The sequence below is a fragment of the Nicotiana sylvestris genome, chromosome 7, assembly GCF_000393655.2.
Source record: "Nicotiana sylvestris chromosome 7, ASM39365v2, whole genome shotgun sequence".
In the NCBI taxonomy this organism is placed as follows: Eukaryota; Viridiplantae; Streptophyta; class Magnoliopsida; order Solanales; family Solanaceae; genus Nicotiana; species Nicotiana sylvestris.
The window spans coordinates 106124985-106148506 of NC_091063.1; the positions used below are offsets into that span (position 1 = coordinate 106124985).

The following is a 23522-nucleotide window of genomic DNA, read 5'->3' on the forward strand; positions in this document are numbered from 1 at the left end:
ACTGCTACGAAACCCCTCTCTTCTCTCTCCTGAGGAGTGAACGTTGGTCGTGACTTCTTTCTGTTAGTGTCAAATCCCAAATAGAATGATGCTCGGACAAGTTGCAAAGCCGGATGATCCTTTGGTTACCGGTACGCAGCCCCTCCTCGGCTCGAGTTGTCCGCTCGGGTAAGCCAGGTCTAGAACAAATAAACCCAGGGTTTTAAACCTAGTATAACAACACCTCATATCAGATCCCTAGTAGGAACATTTGTTTGCATCATGTGCATATTTGACTTTAGAGACTCAACACAGGGGTTGGGTCTGTCTAGGACAGGTGCACCCGAAACAAAAGACCATCCCGATGCATCTTACTCGCTACTTGTGCATTTATTTGCTTCGGATTTGCATGTTGACCGTTTTTTTTAAAGGAGAGCATTTGGAATGAAATGGCAGTACGAGGGCTAAAGAGAGTTAATCGCCGATTTTGAAAAAAAACAATGTCTAAATAGTGTTGAAACTCTGCCGAATTTTTGAGAAATTAGCTTGTTTTATTTGCCAATGGAATGAAAAAAGAGTTTTGTTTTCAAAAAAAATAGTTTGCTTTATTTGCCCGAACTACGCCAGTATGATTCTCACAGGGTGTGAGATACGTAGGCAACCCTCATCGGGTCCAACTTCCTTTTTGCAAAAATAATCCAAAAGAACAAAAAATTTACTTTTATTTGAAAATAGTTAGGGTGATGTCATTCTTGTCAGAAATAGCCGAATGTCCCTAAAAGGGCGCCGGAAGGCTGTTTTTGCAAGAATAGCTGCCTGTGGTCATTTTTCAAGGTTTTCACCAGTTAGCCAACACAGCCTTAAAATCTTTGTCTTCGAGGTTCTGAAAGGTCGTATTTGCAAAACTGGATTTTATTTTTTTGAAAAAAAAGGGAAAAGAAAAAGTGTGTCAATTTTGTCTTTGAGTCAAATGAGTCTTGATTTTTGCTTAATCACCCTAATAAATGTGCAGAATGAGCACGAGTCCAAGTTTGCCGATAGCAGTCATGAACAAGATCCCTTTGGAGTTGCACATGTGGTGGGAAGATATGGGAAAATCAAAGCAAGATAAGGTCAATATACATTTAGGAGGTCTCACCGGGTTGTTAAAAATCAGGCCCAAAGGAGATGTCATAAAGGCTTTGGTTACGTTTTGGGACCCGGCCCATAACGTGTTTCACTTTTCGGATTTTGAACTCACCCCAACCTTGGAAGAGATAGCAGGTTATATGGGAAGTACTGAAGGGCTGAGGCATAAGTATCTGATCGCTCCAAGAGCCGTTAACTCTCACAAGTTCATGGATTTGCTAAAGATAAGCAAGGGAGTACCGTATTCCAAGTTGGAGGATGGTTTTGCTACTCTACGTTTTATATACCAGAGGTACGGGCATGTATGAGGGTTCAATGATCCGGCAAGCGAGGTTTGTAGCAAAGGAACCCGAACAAAATGGGATGAGCATAGGCGTTTCGCCTTCATGGTAGCTTTTTTAGGCCTTGTGGTATTTCCCCGAAAAGACGGGAATATCGATTTGCAGGTGGCCGGAGTCGTCAAGGTCTTGATTACCAATGCCAAGAGCATTCTCGCCCCTATAATAGTGTCTGAGATATACCGAGCTCCCACAACCTGTAAAGCTGGGGTAGATTTCTTCGAGGGGTGCAATTTGTTATTACAGATGTGGATGATCGAGCACCTGTGCCATCGCCATCAGTATATGAGTTATGGATTCACAGAGAAAAGTTGTATTGAAGAGTTTGACACAAGAATTGCAGGGTTTAAGCTGTCAGAGGGGTTTGAAGAGTGGGTATCCTGCCTTCGCTCCATTATTGCAGGGCAAATAGAGTGGACATTGGGTTGGCTTCTGTTGAAGAAATTGTGTATATGCCCGCCACTGGTCCTTACTTCCTCCTGATGGGTCTGCGAGGTATTCAGCCTTATGCTCCTTACCGGGCGATGAGACAGTTGGGAAGGTGTCAGGTGATGCATCCAGATGAAGATCTTAGTACGTATGCGGTCGAGGTTAGTTCTGACGGTCAATTTCATGAAGAGACAGTTCGTTCTATTTGGAATGAATGCTAGTACTTGACAGTAAACACTCGAGTGCGTGATTTATCTAGAGGCGAAGTCTCACCCGCCTATCTTGCTTGGTATAGAAAGAAGAACACTGCAAGGGCTGAACCAGAAAGACCAGCCAAAAAGCCTCACGTTTAGAAATTCGTTGAAGTGTCACAAGAACAGTGGGCTTGGGTGGCTAAGGAGAATGAGTACAGGGCCACAATAGGAAAATTGGAAAAGCAAATCAGGGAGCTTCAATTAGAGAGTAGCTTGTAGATTGCGGCGGATGAAGGGGAGAAGAAAAGGCTAGCCAAAGAAAATGAAGCCCTTCGAGCTCAAATTCAGAAGATGAAAGTAGCGGCAGAAAATCCAGCCCGAAGCGACAAGGATGAAAAACTCATAGCTAACCTAAGGCAGAAAGTGAGTGACTATAGTTTCGATTTGAACAAAGCAGAAAGTGAACTAGCCAAGGCTCAAAAACAATTGGCTAAAAATGCAGACGAACGGGTACGTCTGGTTAAGCAGTTGAGAGAAAGGTACGACGATGAGGTCGCAGGGTTAAAGAAAAAGGTCATCGCCACGGAAGACAAAATGATCAAGCAGGCAAAAGACTTCAAAGTGGAAAGGGAACGTTGTTATATGGCACTGGCACAGTTAGAAATAGATTTGCAATAGCTTCAAGAACAAAATTATGATGCTGAGCAAACTTTGGAGGCCAGGGCCCAGCAGATTGGGTGTCTGTTACAGGAAAAGGGTGTCATAAGAGAGAGAATTAGAAGCATTGCCGACTACATCGTTTTGAAGTGCCAGATTTGTGAGGATATGACTCGCACTACCTTCTTTGCAGTAGTAATGACATTTGTTAAACAGATAATGAACGACTTGGATCGACTTCGAAGGGAGCTTGCACATAGGCCCGTGGCGAGACCGAACAATGTCCCGTGGGCACCAGGAGCATTGATGTACTCATGATTTTTTGTTGAGTCTGTATTTCCTTTTCTGTCAGAGTCTATAAGGCATGTTGGGTTTGTATTTTCTTTCTGTTTTGAGTCTGTATTTCTTTGGACTATGACAGCTTAATTTCGGAGTCGGTATTTTGTCTTTGCATCAGAGTCTGCTCGTCTTTTGAAATTTGTTAAGTATTGAGCCTTTGTATTTGAGGCATCTGTGTTTATAAAACTGAAAATCCCAAAAAAAATGTTTTATTTTACTTTCACACTTATCTCCCAGAACTACGCTCGGTCTGATTCATGCGGGGTCATGATACGCAAGCAATCTCCATAGGATTTGACCATAACCAAAAGAAAGAAAAGAAAGAAAAAGAAAGAAAAAAAAAGGAAAGAAAATAAGAGGAAAAACAAGAGAGTAAAGAAAAGGAAAGAGCGGAAAAATTAGAAAGAAAAAAAGAGAAAATAAGATAGAGTAAAAACAAGGAGAGAACAGAGGACAGAGTGAAAGGAAAGGAAAGGAAGGAAAGGAAAGGGGATGTTTGCAACTAAAAGAAAGAAAAGGTCGGGATGATGCATGCAACCGATCAAATACATAATAGATACGGTTAACTGTTTAGGTGCATTCATGCCCAATGTGCGGTTACCAATCTGTTAAAGCCTAATCGCTAACAAGGTTGTCTGTTTGATGTATTCAGTCCAGGCAGGTGGTTAGTTGACTGGCATTCTGGCAACTCACTCCTACAATACCCGATCAAAAGACAGGCTGGATATGGTCGACCAGGAACCGGAAACAAGTATTGTCGACCCATCGAGAGAGGTGGAAGAAATGGAAGTTAATGCAATGAGGGAAGAAATGTATAAGCTGAAATAGCAGATGGTTGAAATGTACCAAGCTTGGGCGAAGGGGCATCCACCACCGGTTTATCCTGCCAATCTTGCTTATATCCCACCATCAACCCAACCTCCAAAGCCTCCCACTGTGAACTCATCTCCAGCCTTTCCCCTCTACCAACAATGTCATGGCACCACTTCTCATACTTCTCAAGCTCCACCACCCAAACAAGTCTCATACCCTCCTCCACCAATTACACCTATTTTTGTGGCACCTCCACCTGCTACATTACACAGATCTGCCAGTGAATCTCTGTTCCAAACTCATGACAACCAGTACTATCCCCCTGAACCCACCTTCAAAGTTCCAGAACCGTGTCCTTACACTCCTCATCTTGATATCCCGGCAGAGACCGAGAAATCGCCCAAAAATCCCGAGCATGAAGAGATGATCAGAAAGGTCAAAAGCTTATAGCAATCATTCCGAGATATGAGGGGGCTGGGAGGTCAAGTGAGTGTAGCCTATAAGGACTTATGTTTGTTCCCAGATGTTCAGTTGCCAGCAGGGTTCAAAATGCCCAAGTTTGATCTGTATGATGGCCATGGTAACCCAGTAGCACACTTAAGAGGATTTTGTAGCAAAATAAGAGGAGCAGGTGGAAGAGATGAATTGCTGATGGCGTATTTCAGCCAAAGTTTGAGTGGGTCGGCGCTAGAATGGTACACCAGACAAGATCATAGTAGGTGGTACATATGGGATGACTTGGCCCAAGCCTTCGCCTATCATTTTCAGTATAATCTTAAAATCATCCCAGACCGTCTGACATTGACGAAGATTGATAAGAAGCCCGGTGAGAGTTTCTGAGAATATGGGTTCTGTTGGAAAGAGCAAGCAGCGAGGGTTGACCCTCCAATGAAAGAGAGTGAGATGGTTGATTATTTCTTGCAGGCTTTGGAGCCCACTTATTTTGTTCATTTGGTGTCAGCAGTGGGCAAGTCCTTTAATGAAGTTGTAAAGATGGGAGGCATGGTTGAGGACGGACTCAAGTCCAACAAGATCATGAGTTATTCAGCAATCAAAGCGACCACCCAGGCCATTCAAAACGGTACTGGGGGTGTACTCGGAAAAAAGAAGAAAGAGGATGTTGCGACGAGTCGGCAGCTTGGGTGGATCCAGGAACCTTCCCCGTTACTACAACCAGTCGCGACCCTATCCCTAAACTTACCCCCCCACACCATATAGCCCACCACAACACTACTACCCACCGCCATATCCCCATTTTTCTGTCTATCACGCACAAACCTATACCCAACCTCCCGCTCACATACAATGGCGTGCGCCAGCTCCACAGAGTCCCTACCAAGCTCCACAAAATACCCATCCACCCCCAAAAGCCTACAAAAACCCTCCTGGAATAGGTTTTCGACCCAATCAAGCCTTTAAGAATGAGAGGTTGCAGAAGCAGAAGACTTTCACTCCATTGGGAGAATCATATACCAGCCTATTCCACAGATTGAGACAGTTGGGTATGTTGAATCCGATAGAGTCCAAAATCCCGAATCCCCTTCCCAGAAATCTTGATCGCTCGGTGAGTTGTGAGTATTGTTCAGGGGCCCTGGGCTATGACACAGAGAAATGCTGGAAACTAAAAACAACTGTACAAGAACTCATTGATACTCATCGGATCGAGGTTCAGGCCCCAGAAATACCAAATATCAACCAGAATTTGCAACCAGCCCACCATGAGACCCATATGATTGAGTTGATACACAAGGGAGGAGAGGCTAAGAAATTCTCGCAGACGGTGATGATGATCCGCTCCAGTGAAACCAGTTCAAAGGAAAAGGTAACCAACGGGAAATCAGTGGTTCAGTTGAAAGAGGTAGACAACAAGCTAGTTGTGGTAGCCGAGAAAGGGTCGTTAAGTACCGTTGTAGTGAAACCAGAGAAAGCTAAAGTGGTGGTACCAAGGGTTACAAGTAAACCTGTTGTGGTCATGAAGGGTGCTCGCGCAGAGCCTGTTATCATAAAACCAGTAACTCAGCTTCCAATGATCAACAACAAGGCGGTCTCGTGGAACTATGAACGAGTGACAGTAACTTACAATGGGGAAGAGGTCAGAGAAGAAGTGTGTGAGACCCATGGCTTGACTCGATCGGGGAGATGCTTTGCCCCCGAAGAGTTGAGAAAAGCTAAGACCTCAAAGGATAATCCAGTGTTGGAGAAGAAAGCAGTGACTGAGGAAGAAGCAGAAGAATTTCTGAGAAAGATGAAAGCACAAGACTATTTCATTGTGGAGCAGTTAAGGAAGACACCAGCTCAGATCTCGCTCTTGTCATTACTGATCCATTCATACGAACACCGTCGTGCTTTGATGAAGATCTTGAACGAAGCCCACGTTCCTGACAAAATCTCAGTAAACCACTTGGAAAAGATAGCTAACAAGATATTTGAGGTAAACCGAGTCACTTTTTCTGATGATGAGTTACCCATGGAGGGTACCGAGCATAATAGAGCCCTCTATCTGACGGTGAAATGCGAAGATTCCGTGGTTACTCGGGTGCTGGTTGATAATGGGTCTAGTGCGAACATCTGTCCTCTCTCCATATTGAACAAATTGCAAGTGGAGGATGAAAGGATTCACAAGAACAATATTTGCGTCCGGGGATTCGACGGTGGAGGGAAGGATTCAGTCAGGGACATAGTGCTTGAGCTCACAATAGGGCCAGTTGAATTTACTATGGAATTCCAGGTGCTCGATATGGGTGTTTCGTACAATCTATTATTGGGACGACCCTGGATCCATGCTGCCAAAGCATTCCCGTCTACTCTGCATCAAATGGTCAAGTTTGAATGGGATCGACAGGAAATTAATGTACATGGCGAAGATAATTTGTGTGTGCCCAATGGTGCCATTGTTCCATTCATAGAGGTTGACGATGGCAAGGCACCATGGGTTTATCAGGTTTCCGACACAGTATCGATAGAGAAAATTCCGGAAGGAAAGTGCGAGCCAACTCCAAAGATGGTTGCGGCATCAGTCATGGTAGCTGTCAAAATGTTGAAAAATGGTTTTGTACCGGGCAAGGGTCTGGGTACATCTCTGCAAGGTATTGTGCAACCAGTCTCCCTTCCAAGGAATCTAGATACTTTTGGTCTGGGGTTCAACCCTACCGTTGCAGACGTGAGAAGATCTAGGAAAATGAAAAAGAAAGCATGGGCATTTCCAAAGCCAGTCCCGCGTCTGTCTAGGTCCTTCGTCAGGTCAGGTACCAGAAAGCAACTATTGTCAAAGGTCCCTGGACTACTGATTGGAGCCTATGGAGACTTGGAGAAGGGGTTTGAAAGGTTATTCACCGAGGTTAATATGGTTCAGGCTGGGGAAGGGTCTAGCAAGGCAGATGTGCAATTTGTGGGACCATGTGCAAAAGTCAACAACTATGAAGCTATTCCTCTTCCTACCCGGAGGGAGTCTTAGTAGTGGATTTTGATTTTCTTCTAGTTGTCTGGATTATTCCAGGGTCTGTAATTCAGATATTATGTTTCGTCCAGTTGGATGTGTTAAAACCCTGTTATCTTTATATTCAATGAAATGCAATTGTTCCTTTTCCTTCATTTTTTCTAATTTTATTTTGTTTTCTTCTTTTGTACAGTTCTTTTTATGCTGATATCAATGACATGACATGCGTGAGGAATCTTCGGCCCAGTTTTAAAAGTCAATCTAACCCTGAAATAATAATACAAGAAATTAAGTGTGATGACGAGTTGGAATATGAGGATGGTGAGGCCTATGAAGAAACTAGTAAGGAACTAAGTCATTTTGAGGAAAAGCCCAAACCTAATTTGAATGACACAAAAGCAGTTAATCTAGGGGACCAAGAAAATGTCCATGAAACTAAAATAAGTGTCCATCTGGAACCTCAACTTAGGGAAGAGATCATTAAAGCATTGTTCGAATATAAAGACATTTTTGCATGGTCATATGACGACATGTCGGGTCTAAGCACTGATTTAGTGGTTCACAAGTTGCCCACTGACCCGACATTCCCTCCTATCAAGCAGAAGCTGAGAAAATTCAAAACGGATATGAGTGTAAAGATCAAGGAAGAGGTCACCAAGCAGTTCGATGCCAAAGTCATTCGGGTCAATAGGTATCCCACCTGGTTAGCCAATGTTGTGCCTGTACCGAATAAGGATGGCAAGACCAGGGTGTGTGTTGACTATCTGGATCTCAACAAGGCAAGTCCAAAAGACAATTTCCTGTTGCCAAACATCCATATCTTGATTGACAATTGAGCTAAACATGAGATTGCTTCTTTTGTGGATTGTTATGCGGGTTATCATCATATCTTAATGGACGAGGAAGATGTAGAAAAGACGGCATTCATCACGCCATGGGGAACGTACTGTTATTGGGTCATGCCATTCGGTTTGAAAAATGCTGGGGTAACCTACATGAGGGCAATGACAACAATATTCCATGATATGATACACCAGGAAATCGAGGTGTACGTGGATGATGTGATCGTGAAGTCTAGAAGGCAGTCCGACCATGTCAGGGATCTGAAGAAGTTCTTCCGAAGGCTTCGCAGGTACAATCTCAAGCTTAATCTTGCAAAGTGTGCTTTTGGGTGCCGTTTGGAAAGTTGTTGGGGTTTGTAGTCAGCCGCCGGGGTATTGAATTGGACCCATCAAAAATCAAGGCCATCCAGGAATTGCCACCTCCGAAGAACAAGACTGAGGTGATGAGTTTGTTGGGGAGATTGAATTATATCAGCAGGTTCATCGCTCAGCTCATGATAACTTGTGAGCCTATCTTCAAGCTGTTAAAGAAAGACATTGCGGTCAAGTGGACAGATGAATGTCAGGAGGCATTTCATGAGATAAAGGAGTATTTGTCAAATCCACCCGTGTTGGTCCCGCCAGAACCAGGGCGACCGTTGATTCTATATTTGACGGTTTTGGACAATTCATTCAGCTGCGTATTGGGTCAACATGACATAACTAGCAGGAAGGAGCACGCCATATATTATCTCAGCAAGAAATTCACACCGTACGAGGTCAAGTACACTCAGCTTGAGAGGACATGTTGCGCCCTAACCTGGGTGGCGCAGAAGCTGAAACATTATTTGTCATCTTACACTACCTATCTCATATCTCGCTTGGATCCATTGAAGTATATCTTTCGGAAGACTATGCCCGCAGGGAGGCTTGCAAAGTGGCAGATCCTGCTTACAGAATTTGACATTGTCTACGTGACTCGAACTGTAATGAAAGCACAGGCCTTGGCGGACCATTTGGCCGAGAACCCGGTTGATGAAGATTATGAACCTTTGAAAACTTATTTCCCTGATGAAGAGGTGATTCACATTGATGAGTTGGAACAATTCGAGAAGCTATGATGGAAACTTTTCTTTGATGGGGCTACAAACATGAAGGGTGTAGGCATAGGAGTGGTACTTATTTCTGAAATAGGGCACCACTACCCTGTTATGGCTCAACTTCGTTTTTACTGTACCAATAACATGGCTGAGTTCGAGGCCTGTATTTTGGGTTTGAGGTTAGCTGTGGATATGGGTGTCCAGGAAGTCTTGGTCTTGGGTGACTCGGATCTCCTGGTGCACCAGATTCAGGGAGAGTGGGAAACACGAGATTTGAAACTCATACCGTACAGACAATATTTGCATGATCTTTGCCAGCGGTTTCAGTCAATAGAATTCAGGCATATCCCGAGGATCCATAATGAAGTCGTCGATGCTTTGGCCACTCTGGCGTCAATGTTACATCATCCAGATAAGGCTTATGTGGACCCTTTGCAGATTCATGTCCGTGATCAGCATGCTTACTGTAATATGGTGGAAGAAGAACTGGATGGGGGGCCATGGTTCCATGATATCAAAGAATACATTAGGATGGGGGTATATCCGGTACAGGCCACTGGTGATCAGAAAAGAACAATTCGACGATTGGCAAGTGGATTTTTCTTTAGTGGAGGGGTATTGTACAAAAGAACTCCACATCTGGGATTGCTAAGATGCATAAATGCTAGACAGGCCACAGCAATCATGATTGAGGTACACTCCGGAGTTTGTGGACCACATATGAGTGGGTACGTTCTAGCAAAGAAGATTCTCTGAGCAGGTTACTACTGGCTCACTATGGACCGGGATTGCATCAGTTTTGTGCGTAAATGTCATCAGTGCCAAGTGCATGGAGATTTGATTCATTCTCCACCATCTGGATTACATACAATGTCTGCACCATGGCCTTTTGTTGCTTGGGGCATAGATGTCATTGGGCCAATCAAGCCGGCAGCATCGAACGGACACAGGTTTATCCTGGTAGCCATTGATTATTTCACCAAGTCGTTGAAGCGAAAACTTTCAAATCTGTGACCAAGAAAGCAGTGGTCGATTTTGTGCATTCAAATATCATCTATCGGTTTGGATTCCGAAGGTAATCATCACGGACAATGGCGTTAATCTCAACAGTCATCTGATGATGGAGACATGTCAGCAGTTTAAGATTATACATCGCAATTCCACCCCATATCGCCCTAAGGCGAATGGAGTAGTCGAGGCAGCCAACAAGAATATAAAGAAGATACTTTGAAAAATGGTGGAAGGTTCTAGGCAGTGGCATGAAAAGTTGTCGTTTGCATTGTTGGGTTATTGCACTACTGTTCGCACTTCAGTAGGGGCTACTCCTTATTTGTTGGTGTATGGAACGGAGGCAGTAATACCCGCAGAAATTGAAATCTCATCCCTTCGGATTATTGCTGAGACAGAAATTGATGACGTTGAATGGTCCAAAACCAGCTTGGAGCAATTAAGTCTGATTGATGAAAAGAGATTGGCGGCAGTATGTCATGGCCAATTGTACCAACAGATAATGGCGAGAGCATATAACAAGAGGGTATGTCCACGGAAGTTCGAAGTGGGTCAATTAGTGTTGAGACGTATCTTGCCTCATCAGGCTAAAGCAAAAGGAAAGTTTGCCCCAAACTGGCAGGGGCCATTTGTTGTATCTAGAGTATTATCCAATGGCGCATTGTATTTGACAGATATAGAAGGCAAATGTGTAGAAATGGCTATCAATTCCGATGCAGTCAAAATATACTATGTATGATTCCCTTGTTTGATTGTACTTGTTTGTATTTGGCATATTTTGAAGATTGAAATGACAAAGGCGTTTTGTTTTGCTATCTAAACACTCTATCCCTTGTCACCCCTTTTTGAGCCTTATTTATTTTCTTTCATACCCCTCTTTCAGGATCAACGGCACAATTCAGAAACGCAAGTGCGCAGGATAAGTAAGTGAAAGGAAAAAGAAAGAGTGAACAAGAAAGGAAAAGGAGAAGAAAAATGAAAAGAGAGAAGAAAGAGAAAGAGAAAGAAAAGAAAAGAAAAGAGAAAAGCAAAAAGAAAAAAAAGAGAGAAAAAAGAAGAAGAAGAATTACAGAAGAAAAAGAGAAAAAGAAAAGAAAGAGAGAAAAGAAAAATCACAACAACGAAGTAATTTCTATGACATAAACTACGTTCGACCTGATTCCTTTTAGGGATACGTAGGCAGTTTCACGGTTCGGTCCCATCAAAACAAAAATCCAAAAGTCCCCAAGTAAGAAATTGGGGCATAAGTTGTGGATGTTGTAAGAAACTTGATTCCGAAAGTCATAATTTTAACCCATATGAATTGTTTTGAGCCTTTCTATACCCTTTCTTTATAACCCTGTCCAAAAGCCCACATTATGGTCCAAAGAAAGACCTTCTGATCAGTCTTCGAGAAATGCCAAGTCAAGCAAGTAAAGGTAATTCATGTCAGGGGCAACACTCCGGTTCAAGTAGAAAAAAATAAAAATGAGAGAGTCTTATTGGTGAAAACCTTCACAGGCACCGTAAGGCGACAGGAGTTGAGAGAAATAAAAATGAGAGTCTTATTGGTGAAAACCCTCACGGGCACTATAAGGCGAAAGTGAGTTGAGAGATGAACGTATGAAAGAGGTCTGCTGGTGAAAACCTTTCAAGGCACCACAGGATGAACAAGGTCAAGGTTTGGGTAAAGTAATCAAGTCACGGAAGTTCTGAGGCAACGAAGTACGACAACTGAAAGTTGATTGGTCGGACAAATTGGGCCAATTAATCCGAAATGCATGTCATGATCATTGGTACCAGTTGTTCCACTCAGATAAGTTTCTTTTTCTTTTTCCTTTTGTAGCAGTCATCTGGTTTTTGATTCTTCTTATCCTTAACCCGCAAAGTCATTGCGTTTCATTTTTCTTTTGGGTTTATTTGTCTAAGATGTTTCAATGTCAGTCTTGTTCAAAGCAAGTCAAAGCTCACTACCAACTTCCAAAATTGCAAAGCACATCGTGGTCGGAGCATACTAAGGATAACATGATGTAAGAGGGGGGTACAAGGAATCACCGAAAGTTTCATTGGTGGAATGGTTTGGTAATGTCATGGGATACGCAAAGGTTCGGATAAATGGGTCAGAGGCAAAACAACAGCATGGGTATAGGACACTCGGTTCGTCAAAGGTCATGGGGTTTGAAAGTCAGTTAGAAAGTCAAATCGGTTCAGGACCAGTTCGGGGAAGCCAGTCAGAACAAAACAATGCAGCGGAAAGATCTTCAACAAGAATGCCATCAGCTAACCACCATTTTAAACTGACAAGATTTTCTTTGATTGAAACAGGGGCAGAAAATTTCGGTTGTTTCGGAGAAACCCTCCATAAAGAAAGGCAGTCACCAAACAGGTTTGATTTTTAATTTTCAGGACCCTCTTGGAAAATGGGACCTAGTTTAAAGTTCAGAAATAGCATAATCTAGCATAATATACCCCAAAGGAATATAAGTTGGTTTAGAAGTTTTCATGTTCGAGATAGGATGCGACTAGGAGTTTCCAGGACCCTCCTGAATAATGGGACTTAGCTTTAAGATTTCAATTAGATAACAACATTTAGCGTAAACTCTACTATAGGATAGTATAATTCAGACATGAAAGTTGTCAATCTTAAGATAAAATTTGACTTTTGATTTTCAGGACCCTCCTGGATAATAGGGAGTAGTTTAAAGATTCTCTTAGATAGCAAGATTTAGCAGAAGTAATACCTGTAGAAGATATAACTTAGATTTAAAATTGTCGTTTAGTTAGGAGTTGTCAGGACCCCCTGAATAATGGGGCCTAGCTGTCAAATTCTTAGTAATACTTGGTAATATGATTCAGTTTTACACTCATATCTGTGCCCAGCCACCAAACTGGGGCAGAAAAATTTTCTTTGTTTTTGTCTGTTTTGTTGAAGTCAGGATCCCACCTGGAGAGCAGGGAATACATTTCAAGTTGAAGTCAGGAGCCTGCCTAGAGAGCAGGGAACACTTTCAAGCGCAGTAGTCAGGAGCCCGCCTAGAGAACAAGGGAGTACAATTTAAATTTTAGCTTTCAAATCCTTTGTTTTGTCTATGTTAAAGTCAGGAGCCCGCCTGGAGAGAAGGGAATACTTTCAAGCACAGCAGTCAGGAGCCCGCCTGGAGAACAAGGGAGTACAATTTAAGTTTTTAGCTTTCGAATTCTTTGTTTTGTCTATTTGAAGTCAGGAGCCCGCCTGGAGAATAGAGAATACATTTCAAGTTAAAGTCAGGAGCCCGCCTGGAGAGCAGGGAATACTTTCAAATACAGCAGTCAGGAGCCCGCCTGGAGAGCAGGGAATACTTTCAAGTTGAAGTCAAAAGCCCACCTGAATAGCATGGGAATACAGTTCGAGTTCAATAATCAGGCACCCACCTGGAGAAAGGAAAAGCATCTCAGAGCACAATTCGAGTTCAACAATCAGGCGTCCACTTGGAGAATGGGAAAACATCTCAGATTACAATTCAAGGCGACAACAAAGAGATTCCACAAGAGAGAATAGAGGACAACAAGGCAACAAAAAACTACAAGATCAAGTTTGAAGATGTAGATAGACTTTTGTAATCCATAGATCATAGTCTAGTCTAGTTTTGTTTTTTGTTTTATTTTGACATGGTGTAATAAGGGGGTTCCGTGAGCAGCAGCAGCAGCAGCAACAGTGAAAGCCCGGCTTTGTAGTAGTCCCAACTACCAAAACTTTCTGAATTACACTGACATGATTCCTTTATATCCAAGGATATGTAGGCAACCTTAGGAGTAGGGTGCGGTCAGCTTTTTCAAAAATGCTTCCCACGGAGTATTCAAACAGGCAAAAATCGCTTTTATCCGCTCACTTATCTTTGCACGAAAACTCTTCGTGTTTCCGCGCAAAGAAGGGCAACTGTGAGCACGTGATTTTTTCCCTATATGTATTACTCCAACAAACTCAAAACAAAATGATTTCTGTCAGTGTTTGCAATTTTGGGGATTTTCGTGGCATTTTCTGATAATTGTTTGCATTTGTCTGTGCATGTTTATTTTATTTAATTCATAAAAATACAAAAAAAAATATGTTGCATTTGCATTTAGGTTTAATTTTACATTTTAGAATTAATTAGAAAAATTAATTGTTATAAGAATTGAAAAAATCACAAAAATAGTTTAATTCGCACTTTTAATTTTAAACTTTGATTTTGAGTAGTTTTCTTTTGTTAATTTGCATTTAATTAATTGTGTTAATTACCATTTTAGGGTTAATTGGTTTTTATTTTAAGTTCCAGGAATTAATTTTGGATTTTAATTAGATTTCGAAAATTAAAGGAAAAATTGAAAAAAAAAAAAAGAGAAAAGGAAAGGAAATAACAAAAGAGGAAATCAGATTTTGGGCCTTCTCAAATTCTAATTCCCCAAGCCCAAATCAAACTTCCCCATACTCGTCCAATACCTGCCCGTCTACCTTAAACCGACCCGACCCGTTCCCAAATAACGCATAACTAAAAGAAGCAAACGGGCGAGCCCTAAATCCCAACGCGTTACTGCTCTTCTTCTCCGAAGAACACGCGAACAAGCCCCAAATTCAGGAAAAATCCATGGCGAGTGAGCATCAAACCTCACACCACGCATTTCCCCTTTTCTCTTCTTCCCATTTCTAACGGTTTCTGATGCCAAGATTCCCCTCTCCTCTCACTCGCTTGAATTTGGATTTATCTAACGATTGGAAGGTTCTGGAGGAGGATTCGCTGGATGAGTGTGAGGCGTTGGATTGATTTCACTCAATTCGAGCCCCACATTCATCAAGGGGTTCGTTCTCAAAAGGAACTGGATCCGATTTTGAGAGGGGACTCGAAAAAAATTTCTGAAAAAAAAAGGGTTAAAAGGCTTCTTGAACTGATTGTTTTCGGGGTTTATTTTCTTCTTTGAAAAGTCCTTTCAAAGTTGAAGAGAAGCATATGTACAAGTTTTTCTTATTTTTGAATCCGGATTTGAGTTCCAAGGAAATAAAAATCGAAGTTCAGGCTTTGTTTTCTGCTGTCGTCTTGCTAACTCGCTGCTGAACCTCGTTAGGATTTGGAGTCAAAAGGTGTATTGCAGAGTTTATAATTGTTAAAAGAAGTTCAAAATTTCAGGTTCAATTTATTTCTCCTCCGCATCTCTGTTATAAAGTGTTCTTGAGCTGTGAGACTCTATCGAGAATGGTGTTTTGTTCTATAATTGAATTTCTTGTTGATGAATTTCTTCTCAATGGTATGATGTGCTTGAGTACGTTCAATCAGTAAGTCGTTTTGAGTAGTCGTCCTCTATGCTTTCTATGCTTTAACTGTTATTTTTGAGTGTCGAGTTACCACTATCGAGTCAAGATGTCATCGTTTTTTTCAAATGAATGATGAGTTCAGTTTTGAAGATCGTGAGCGAGCATGAAACTGTGAGGTTACTTCTCGTGAGGTGTGTTTTCTAGATTCTAAATGACCTCCTTCTGTGAAATTTCTTTGTTTATCAGAACTTTTTAATTTTCTCTTGCCCTTGATTTTGTAACTATGTGCTTTGTTCGTGCTGGTAGGGAGCTGCTGAAGCTCTCCCCGATAGTATGTGCTCCTTATGGCTTACCATATTGAGATGACCAGTGAGGTTCACGTTTCCAGCAGTCATTTCTGCCTGTTGAACTTCTTAAAATAGAGTTCAATATGAAACTTATTAGTATGTGTTTTGTTCCCCTTGAAATCAGTTGGTATTTGTTAGCTCTTCTTGAATCTTTTGTCCTGTTGAAGCGTAAATGATGAGATTCCAGTCCTTGTTTAAACGGTTAACTGCTTTGTTCTAATCGATGGTTAAGGCATGTTGTTCCATTTTGGTTTCGTTTTATATAAGCTGGCAGTGTCTAGCTTGAGCTAGCGATTGAGTCGCGAGTTTGAAACCAGGAAAAGTTTTTAACTGCCATCTTGATTGAATGCATAAGGTACATTGTCAAATTCTCGTTTATGAATCTGTGTCGATCTGTGAAGGAGATAGATAAGTTGGTTTAACTTTGATCGTTTGATAGTTCTGGTGTGGAATGATAACAAGCTGAATGTGATGAAGCTTGATGACATAGGCCTAAACGATTTTAAGTGTTTTGTTCATTTTGAGCTGTAAAATTTACATGTTGAACAGAGTTTTTTTTAGTTGCTGCATGACCTCCCAGATTTGTTGCTACAGACCAGTTTTCTTCTTCTCTAGTTGTATTCTTCACTAAGTTGTCTCTTCCATCTGGTGATCGCTAAGGCACACACACCAGGAACTTGAGTTACAACGATGGAATGAAGCAATTGGATTATTTTCGATCCTAGTTACTGTCCAGACTTGTTTCTTCCCCCCCCCCCTTGTTTGAAGTCTCCTTTTGGGTATTGGCATATGACTTGCTTGAGGAGTCCTTCTGCTTTGTTTAACTAAGTTTTAAAATTCTTCTTTAGTGATTCTTGTCAGCTCTCATTTTTAAGTTTCTTGTATGTATTGGAGTTTCCTTAAGTAGATACATGAAATGGTGATACTACAGCGCAAATCCTTTAGCATAACGTTAGCTGAATCATTCGCTTTTGAGTGTCCTCTTTTTGTAATCGAGTTTAATATGTATCTTGGCATGCCCTTGTTTTGTCCAGGATTTATTCTTTGTCCCTGATTCATTGAGAAAATCCCTGGTCCATTTAGAAGATTACGATAGTTTCATTCTTATGTTTAAGTACGAAGTTGGTTAATGGATGCAGATATGTGGATGCTACCGTATGAGTTCATTTTCTGGTAATCATTTTAAAATCGGAGATTCCACTGGTTTAGACCCGTGATTAAACTACCACAAATGCAGGTACTGTCCCTGTAAGAGGTTGTGCTATAATTTCAAATTAGTTTTGAATATGCATATTCTGTAGTTTACTTAGTTAGATGCTATCTCTTTTAAAAGTAGAATTCGAGGCGTGCCATTTAGTGAAATTTCTATGGCCCTCGCGAAGTTGCAAATGCGTAGTTGTTTTAGGCGCGTTGTTTAAATAAATTACCTTCCTAAATTCGGGTGCGCATTTATGTGACCCAAATCCAAATCTCAACAATGTTGAAATATGTCAAAAACCGCGGGTGCATTTATGTGACGTGGTTTGAGACGCATTTTAATAACGTTGCAAATTTTTCCTTAAAATTGAATAAAGTGGTTAAAACTAAAGTTTGCACATAGGTTCAAAATTGTTTAAAATCAGATAATTAAGCCAGATATAACAGTTGAGCGACCGTGCTAGAACCACGGAATTCAGGAATGCCTAACACCTTCTCCCAGGTTAACAGAATTCCTTACTCGGATTTCTGGTTCGCGGACTGTTAAACAGAGTCAATCTTTTCCTCGATTCGGGATTGGAACCGGTGACTTGGGACACCATAAATCTCTCAAGTGGCGACTATGAATCTTTAAATAAATAAATCCCGTTTCGATTGTCCTTTAATTGGAAAAACTCTTTTATACCCTCTTCCAGAGGTGTAGTAAAAAGGGAGGTGTGATAGAAAGAGTCATGTATTTATAGTGTGAAAAACAAGCAGAAATAAGGTAAGAAAAATAATTATGGAACTGGGTAACAATTAAAACAATCAGTATAAGATTTCCTTTAATTAAGGAATTCAGACTTAAACGGTAATGAGCAAAAGTTATTTAAGGAAAGAAATCAAATAAGCATCTTGTGCAAAGTAGGCAATTAGGGGTAAATACTTAGGAGTTTAATTAAGGGCAGAGTTTTGAAATACGCGGTTAAAAAAAATAAGGTAAGAATCAATTAGTACACAGTAGATCAAGGAATCAGATATTTGTAACTACTGGTCCATGAAGAACCCAAGTCAGAAAGGCTAAGGAAAGCTTTCGACTCAAACCAAGTAACATGGCAATCAGCAAACAAGAAAAGAAATCAATCAGACTTGCACAAAAGGAAGTCTGAAATCATTCAAAAAATTAAAAGCCATTTAGAGGGGAAGTTCAGCACATATAAAGAGTACGCAAGTATTAGGCATGCGAGGCTGAATTTAGGACGAAGAAAAAGTGTCATGCAATTGCACAATCAGTAAGTAGTAGACTATAGGAACATGGTAATCACAGGGTAACTCAGCAATGGAGAAGAGAAAGTATCAAATAGCATACAAAAGGTCCACTAGAAAGACCTTAGAAAAGTTTAGCAGGGAATCAGAATCATATAAAGAAACCAATGTTTAAACAAAGATTTCAAGACTCAGTTGAGCAACAGATGAAACAATCTTCAGAAACTCGAAATAGGTCCAAAGAAAGTTAGGGTTTTTGAAATCAAACAAGTTTAGAGATGAAGAACAAGCAAATCACATAGCCAATGGTCTCAAAACTCGGATGAACCCCCAAATTCTAAGGGTTTTACCATTAATCGAGTGTAGAGACGAAAACAAGTAAATCAGGCAGAAATACTAACGAAATAAGTTCAGAAATCTCTGAAAGGAACTGAGACCTTTAACATGCATCTTCCAGTAAAAGAAACTCATGATAAACATAGTAAAAGAACAACATGCGAAACATAGTAGAAGAACTCATAAGAACATGGTAGAAGAAACACATAGGAAACATAGTAGAAGAACTCATAAGAACACAGTAGGAGACAAACACAGTAGAAGAAACTAATAGTAGAAGAAACACACAAGAAACTTAATGAAAATAAGAGAAGCATCTCGACAAAACCCTAAATCGGAAAGATAAAGGTTTGAAAGCATAGTTTTTGAAAGATATCTCGAGAAACCGTCTAAAAGCTCAGGGAAAACACAGAACTAGAACAGATCTAAAGAAATCAGAAGAACCTCAAAAGCTAGGGTTTTAGAGGAACCCAAATGGTGAGAAAGGATTGGAAAGTCGTTGATCTGAGTAGGAGAAGTCGAGATCAGGTTCGAATAGTCATGGCTTGCCGGAGCAAGGCCGGACACGGCCATAGAACTCGAATCAAACGAAGCTTGGACCAAGCTTCTTCGTGGTCAGGCCTTGAATCTTCAATAACCCGGCGTGTAGGAGTTATAGGAGGTCGGTATAAGACTTCAGCTGCGTTGGAAGCCATAGATTCCGGTGGTTTTACGATGGAAATAGAGGGAGGCGGCTAGGGTTTTTGTGAGAGAATTTGGGAGATGGGGAATCTAGGGGTGGCTACCGGTGAGAATGAATAGGGTTTGGGGATATTGGGGAATTAAAAAGGAAAGAAATAGTGTAAGCCGTTGATCTGTTAGATCAACGATTGGATCAAAAGGGGGGCCGGGTGGGTTATTTTAAAGGGTCGTGGGTCGGGTAATTTTAAGAATTGGGCCGGGTAATGAGATCTAAAATTGGGTTTAATTGGGGTGCCAAATCCGGCCAGAAGTGAAATGAAATGGGCTAACATTTAAATAGCCATTTTTTCCCTTGTTTAATTTAGAAAAAATAGTAAAATAATTTCTGGGAGTAAATTAAAGGTACTAAAATGATTAATAATATATAATTATAAAAATAAAAATACTGGAGTCAATTTTATAAATATAAATACAATTAAATCTTAAAAGAGGCCAATATTGCAATTATATGTAATTTAGCTTTAAAATGCCGAATAAATTTGTAAAAACATTCAAAAATTATGTTAGCTATATTTCAGTATAAATATGTGAATCCCATAAATGAATTACTAAAATGATAATTTTGAAAATAATTATTGGGTTTTTCTTGATAAGATAGGGCAATAAATTAATTTAAAAATCCTTAAAAATTAAGAGAAAAATATTAAAACCTTGGGACATACTTATATATGCATATATATGCTATTTTGAAAGTATTTTACATATTAAAAATATACATGGAAAAATTGGGTATCAACACCGCCCATACGAGTGAGGACAACAAGTATCAATGTATCTCTGGAGAGATCTATGGAAGTTTGTGGGAAAATTGTTTGTTTTTATTTATGTGTGCCTGAAAATTGAATAAAATAAAATTTACTGTATTTAATTGTTGGGGAATTAATAAATGGAAGGAGAACATGTATTGAGATTTGTTTTGAAGCTCTTGAATTTAAAATTTTTATTTTAAAGATTTCTTGTTTGATTCAAAGTGGGTGCTGTTAAATAGTGATTATAGTACCTTCTAAAAGTTCATACTGAAATTTGACAGCATTTGGAGCTGATTTGAGGTGATTGAGATCGAAATTTTCAGCTGAAAATCGAAGAAGAACACAGCTACAGTATACCTCTACAGTATACAATATGCTATAGGAGTATATAGCTATACTGCTACAGTATACTATTATAGTTTACAATATACTGCAACAGTATATTGTAATACTCAAAGAAGAACACAGTTACCTAACAGTATGCCGTTATAGTATATAATATGCTATAGGAGTATATAGTTATACTGCAACAGTATACTATTATAGTATACAATATACTGTAATAATATGCAATATACTGTAACAGTATGCTGTAATACTATACAATATACTATATTAGTATACTTATTACATGCAAATTCACTTGCATTTTCCCTTTTAATTTGCTTTATTCTTTAATATATATATATATATATATATATATATATATATATATATATAGTGTGTGTGCTATATAATGTTACGGTATACTCTTACAATTAGATCCTTTTAGAATTTTTTGAAATTTTTTTTAACAACCAATATTATTTCAGTTTAATAATTGAATTAAATTTTTTTTACCTCTTTGCGTACAATTATATACCCTGTTGGTATAGCTATATACTATACTGGTATCATATGTTATTATTTTTTGATTGTATTAGCTACACTTAATTGGTATACAATTTAATTTTTCTTTAGTAATAGTATAACAAAAGAATAATAAAAAATAGTAAAAACAGTAAATGAAATTAGATTATGAAGAGAAAAAGAATATAAAAAAGAAGTTAGATGAAATTAGAAAAGGAAAAAAAGAAAAAAAGAAAACGAGAAAACGAGAAAAAAGAAAAGGAGAAAAGAAAAAAAAAAGAAAAAAAGAAAGAAAAGAAGCATAGAAATAAAAAGAATTGGAGAATAAAGAAAAAATTTCCACAAAAACTACTATGAGTAGGAAATGCAATTAGTTTATGGGTAGAAAAATAAATTGATAGACAAGGGTAAATAGTTTTGTTTTTGTGGGTAATTGTGTCAGAACCCCATCTTATTCTTTTTTGGCCCGTTAAGAAAAAATGACTGCTTTCTAAATTTGGAAACAATAAAATTTAAATTTTCAATTCTACCATTGACTCAATGAGAAACTTTTATAGCAATACAAATACTCTGTCATATTTAACACCACAAGTTTCAAAAGAATTATAGCCACATAAATATTATTGCTTGTTTAGAACCGTAGATTTTAAAAGTCTTTATTTTTTTTCTTAAACTTCATGCCCACTCAATTAGGTTCACATAAATTGGAATGGAGGGAGTATATGTTATGGTATATTTTAGACCGCAAACTCTAAGAGTACTTTCTGTATATGTTTTCTTTAACTTCTCGCTCCCTTTTGGTAGTTTTGACTTACTCATAGGCTACGATAGACCTCCTTCAGAGACATTTTGGTCTACACACATGGCTAAGCGCTACTGTATGCTTTTTTTCTTTCTTTTTCTTAAATTTTAGACATAAGCAAACAAGCATGCAGAACAAGTACGCAGAACTAAGTTAAAGGGAAGTTAAAGAGTACAACAAATTACTGGTAAAACGATAAAAAGTTAAAAACATAGAGAGCGGAGACATCTCAAATTTGAAAATCACCAAAATGCCTAAGTAACTCCTTAGCTATATTTAAACTCGTGAAACTGTTTGGACAAATGCCTAGGTAAATCACAAGTTGGGTAAAACGAAAGGAAAACAGTTATTGCAAGTGCAAAATGGAATCATATAACCCCTATTCTCTTCTCGTATATATATATATATATATATATATATATATATATATATATATATATATATATATATATATATGGAAGTGTTTACTTAACCAATATTACAAATTCAGTATTATTCTTCAGAAAAATATTTTCCCTTTTCTATACATGCAATATATCGAATGTGAAGACTGCAAAAATGAAGTAAAGTAAACCTCATTTGGATTTTCAAGGCCTGAAAATATTACCAAAGTTGGACAAGCTGAAAAGGCTCCTATCATAAGCGTTCGCGTGATGATGACTTGGATCTTGTGCTGCTAATATTTCTGGTTCTGGTTCTGGTTCTAGTCCTCCAGTTGATGAATGACTTGTATTTATAAGAATATCATTAGTAAATACCATATGATGATCATCATGAGAATTAGACCACGCCATCCCTTCTGATGACGCTCCCAATTCTTCACAAGGCAATGGAGGCAGCTGCATATAATTGCCTAATTCGTTGTTACTACTATTAGCATTCATGTTCATGTTCGTATAGTGAACATCATCATTATGATTCATAACATTCTGCATTGTTTGCTGCTTCTCATCAATCCCACTAAAGTAGACACCATCTCCATCGCTTAATCGCGTTTCTTGACCTAAATCACTAGCAAACTCCATGTTTATCATGTCTGAAAACACGAATGATGGACCGACGACGACTGCTTGATGATGATCATTAGGCAATAATTCAGGAAGTTCAAGGTTCTGGTGATGGACCTCGGGTTGTGGTTTTGAGGAATCATTCAAGAAATTTGCATAGACTAAAGCAAGATCAATACTTGGACCATGATGATCACCACCTTGTGCTAAGGAAGTGGTGGATTGATCAATATTATTAGAGGGATTATTTAAACTATTAATCCCACGACCCAAATTTCTTGAAATAAGGCCATGATGATGATCTGTTGATGATGAACGAATTGAAGAAGACGACGACTTACCTCGTCTGCTCTTCCTGCAGCCACCACCAACGGGAACATTCCTCAAAGAACCACCTTTGGTCCAATACCTTCTACAACCTTTGCAAAAGTACCTAGGCTGCGTCAAACTATAGTTGTTGTAGTAACAAAACTTGGTATTGATGGAACCACAGCGAGGACATGTTGGTGCCATCTCAACGTTGGTTTTCCATATCCCTCTTTCCATTTAATTATTTATTTCACAAGATTATTATTCTTGCATAGGAGGAGGAATTCTTCAAGATCTTCCTCTCTCCTTTTGAATAGCATCTCCTTTTTAGCCAGCAAATGAAGTGAAAAATCTTGACCATAATTAAGAGACTATGTATTTTCTTGAAATATGTATTATTGGTATTTATTATTATTTTTATTATTAATATTATAGGAAATTGCATTGGAATTG

At 39.4% G+C, this 23522-nt stretch overlaps 1 protein-coding gene across 1 annotated transcript; it reads right to left on the reverse strand.

Annotated features, from left to right (window-relative positions):
• Positions 1–22340: 22340 nt before the first annotated feature.
• On the reverse strand, positions 22341–23306 carry LOC104223458 (dof zinc finger protein DOF2.1-like). The gene has a single exon (XM_009774906.2). It carries the CDS (start codon positions 23304–23306, stop codon positions 22341–22343), a length of 966 nt encoding a protein of 321 aa, XP_009773208.1.
• Positions 23307–23522: the final 216 nt, after the last annotated feature.

Coding starts and splice junctions, on each gene's coding strand:
- LOC104223458 (XM_009774906.2), bottom strand. CDS start 23,306: ATGGAAAGAGGGATATGGAAAACCAACGTTGAGATGGCACCAACATGT.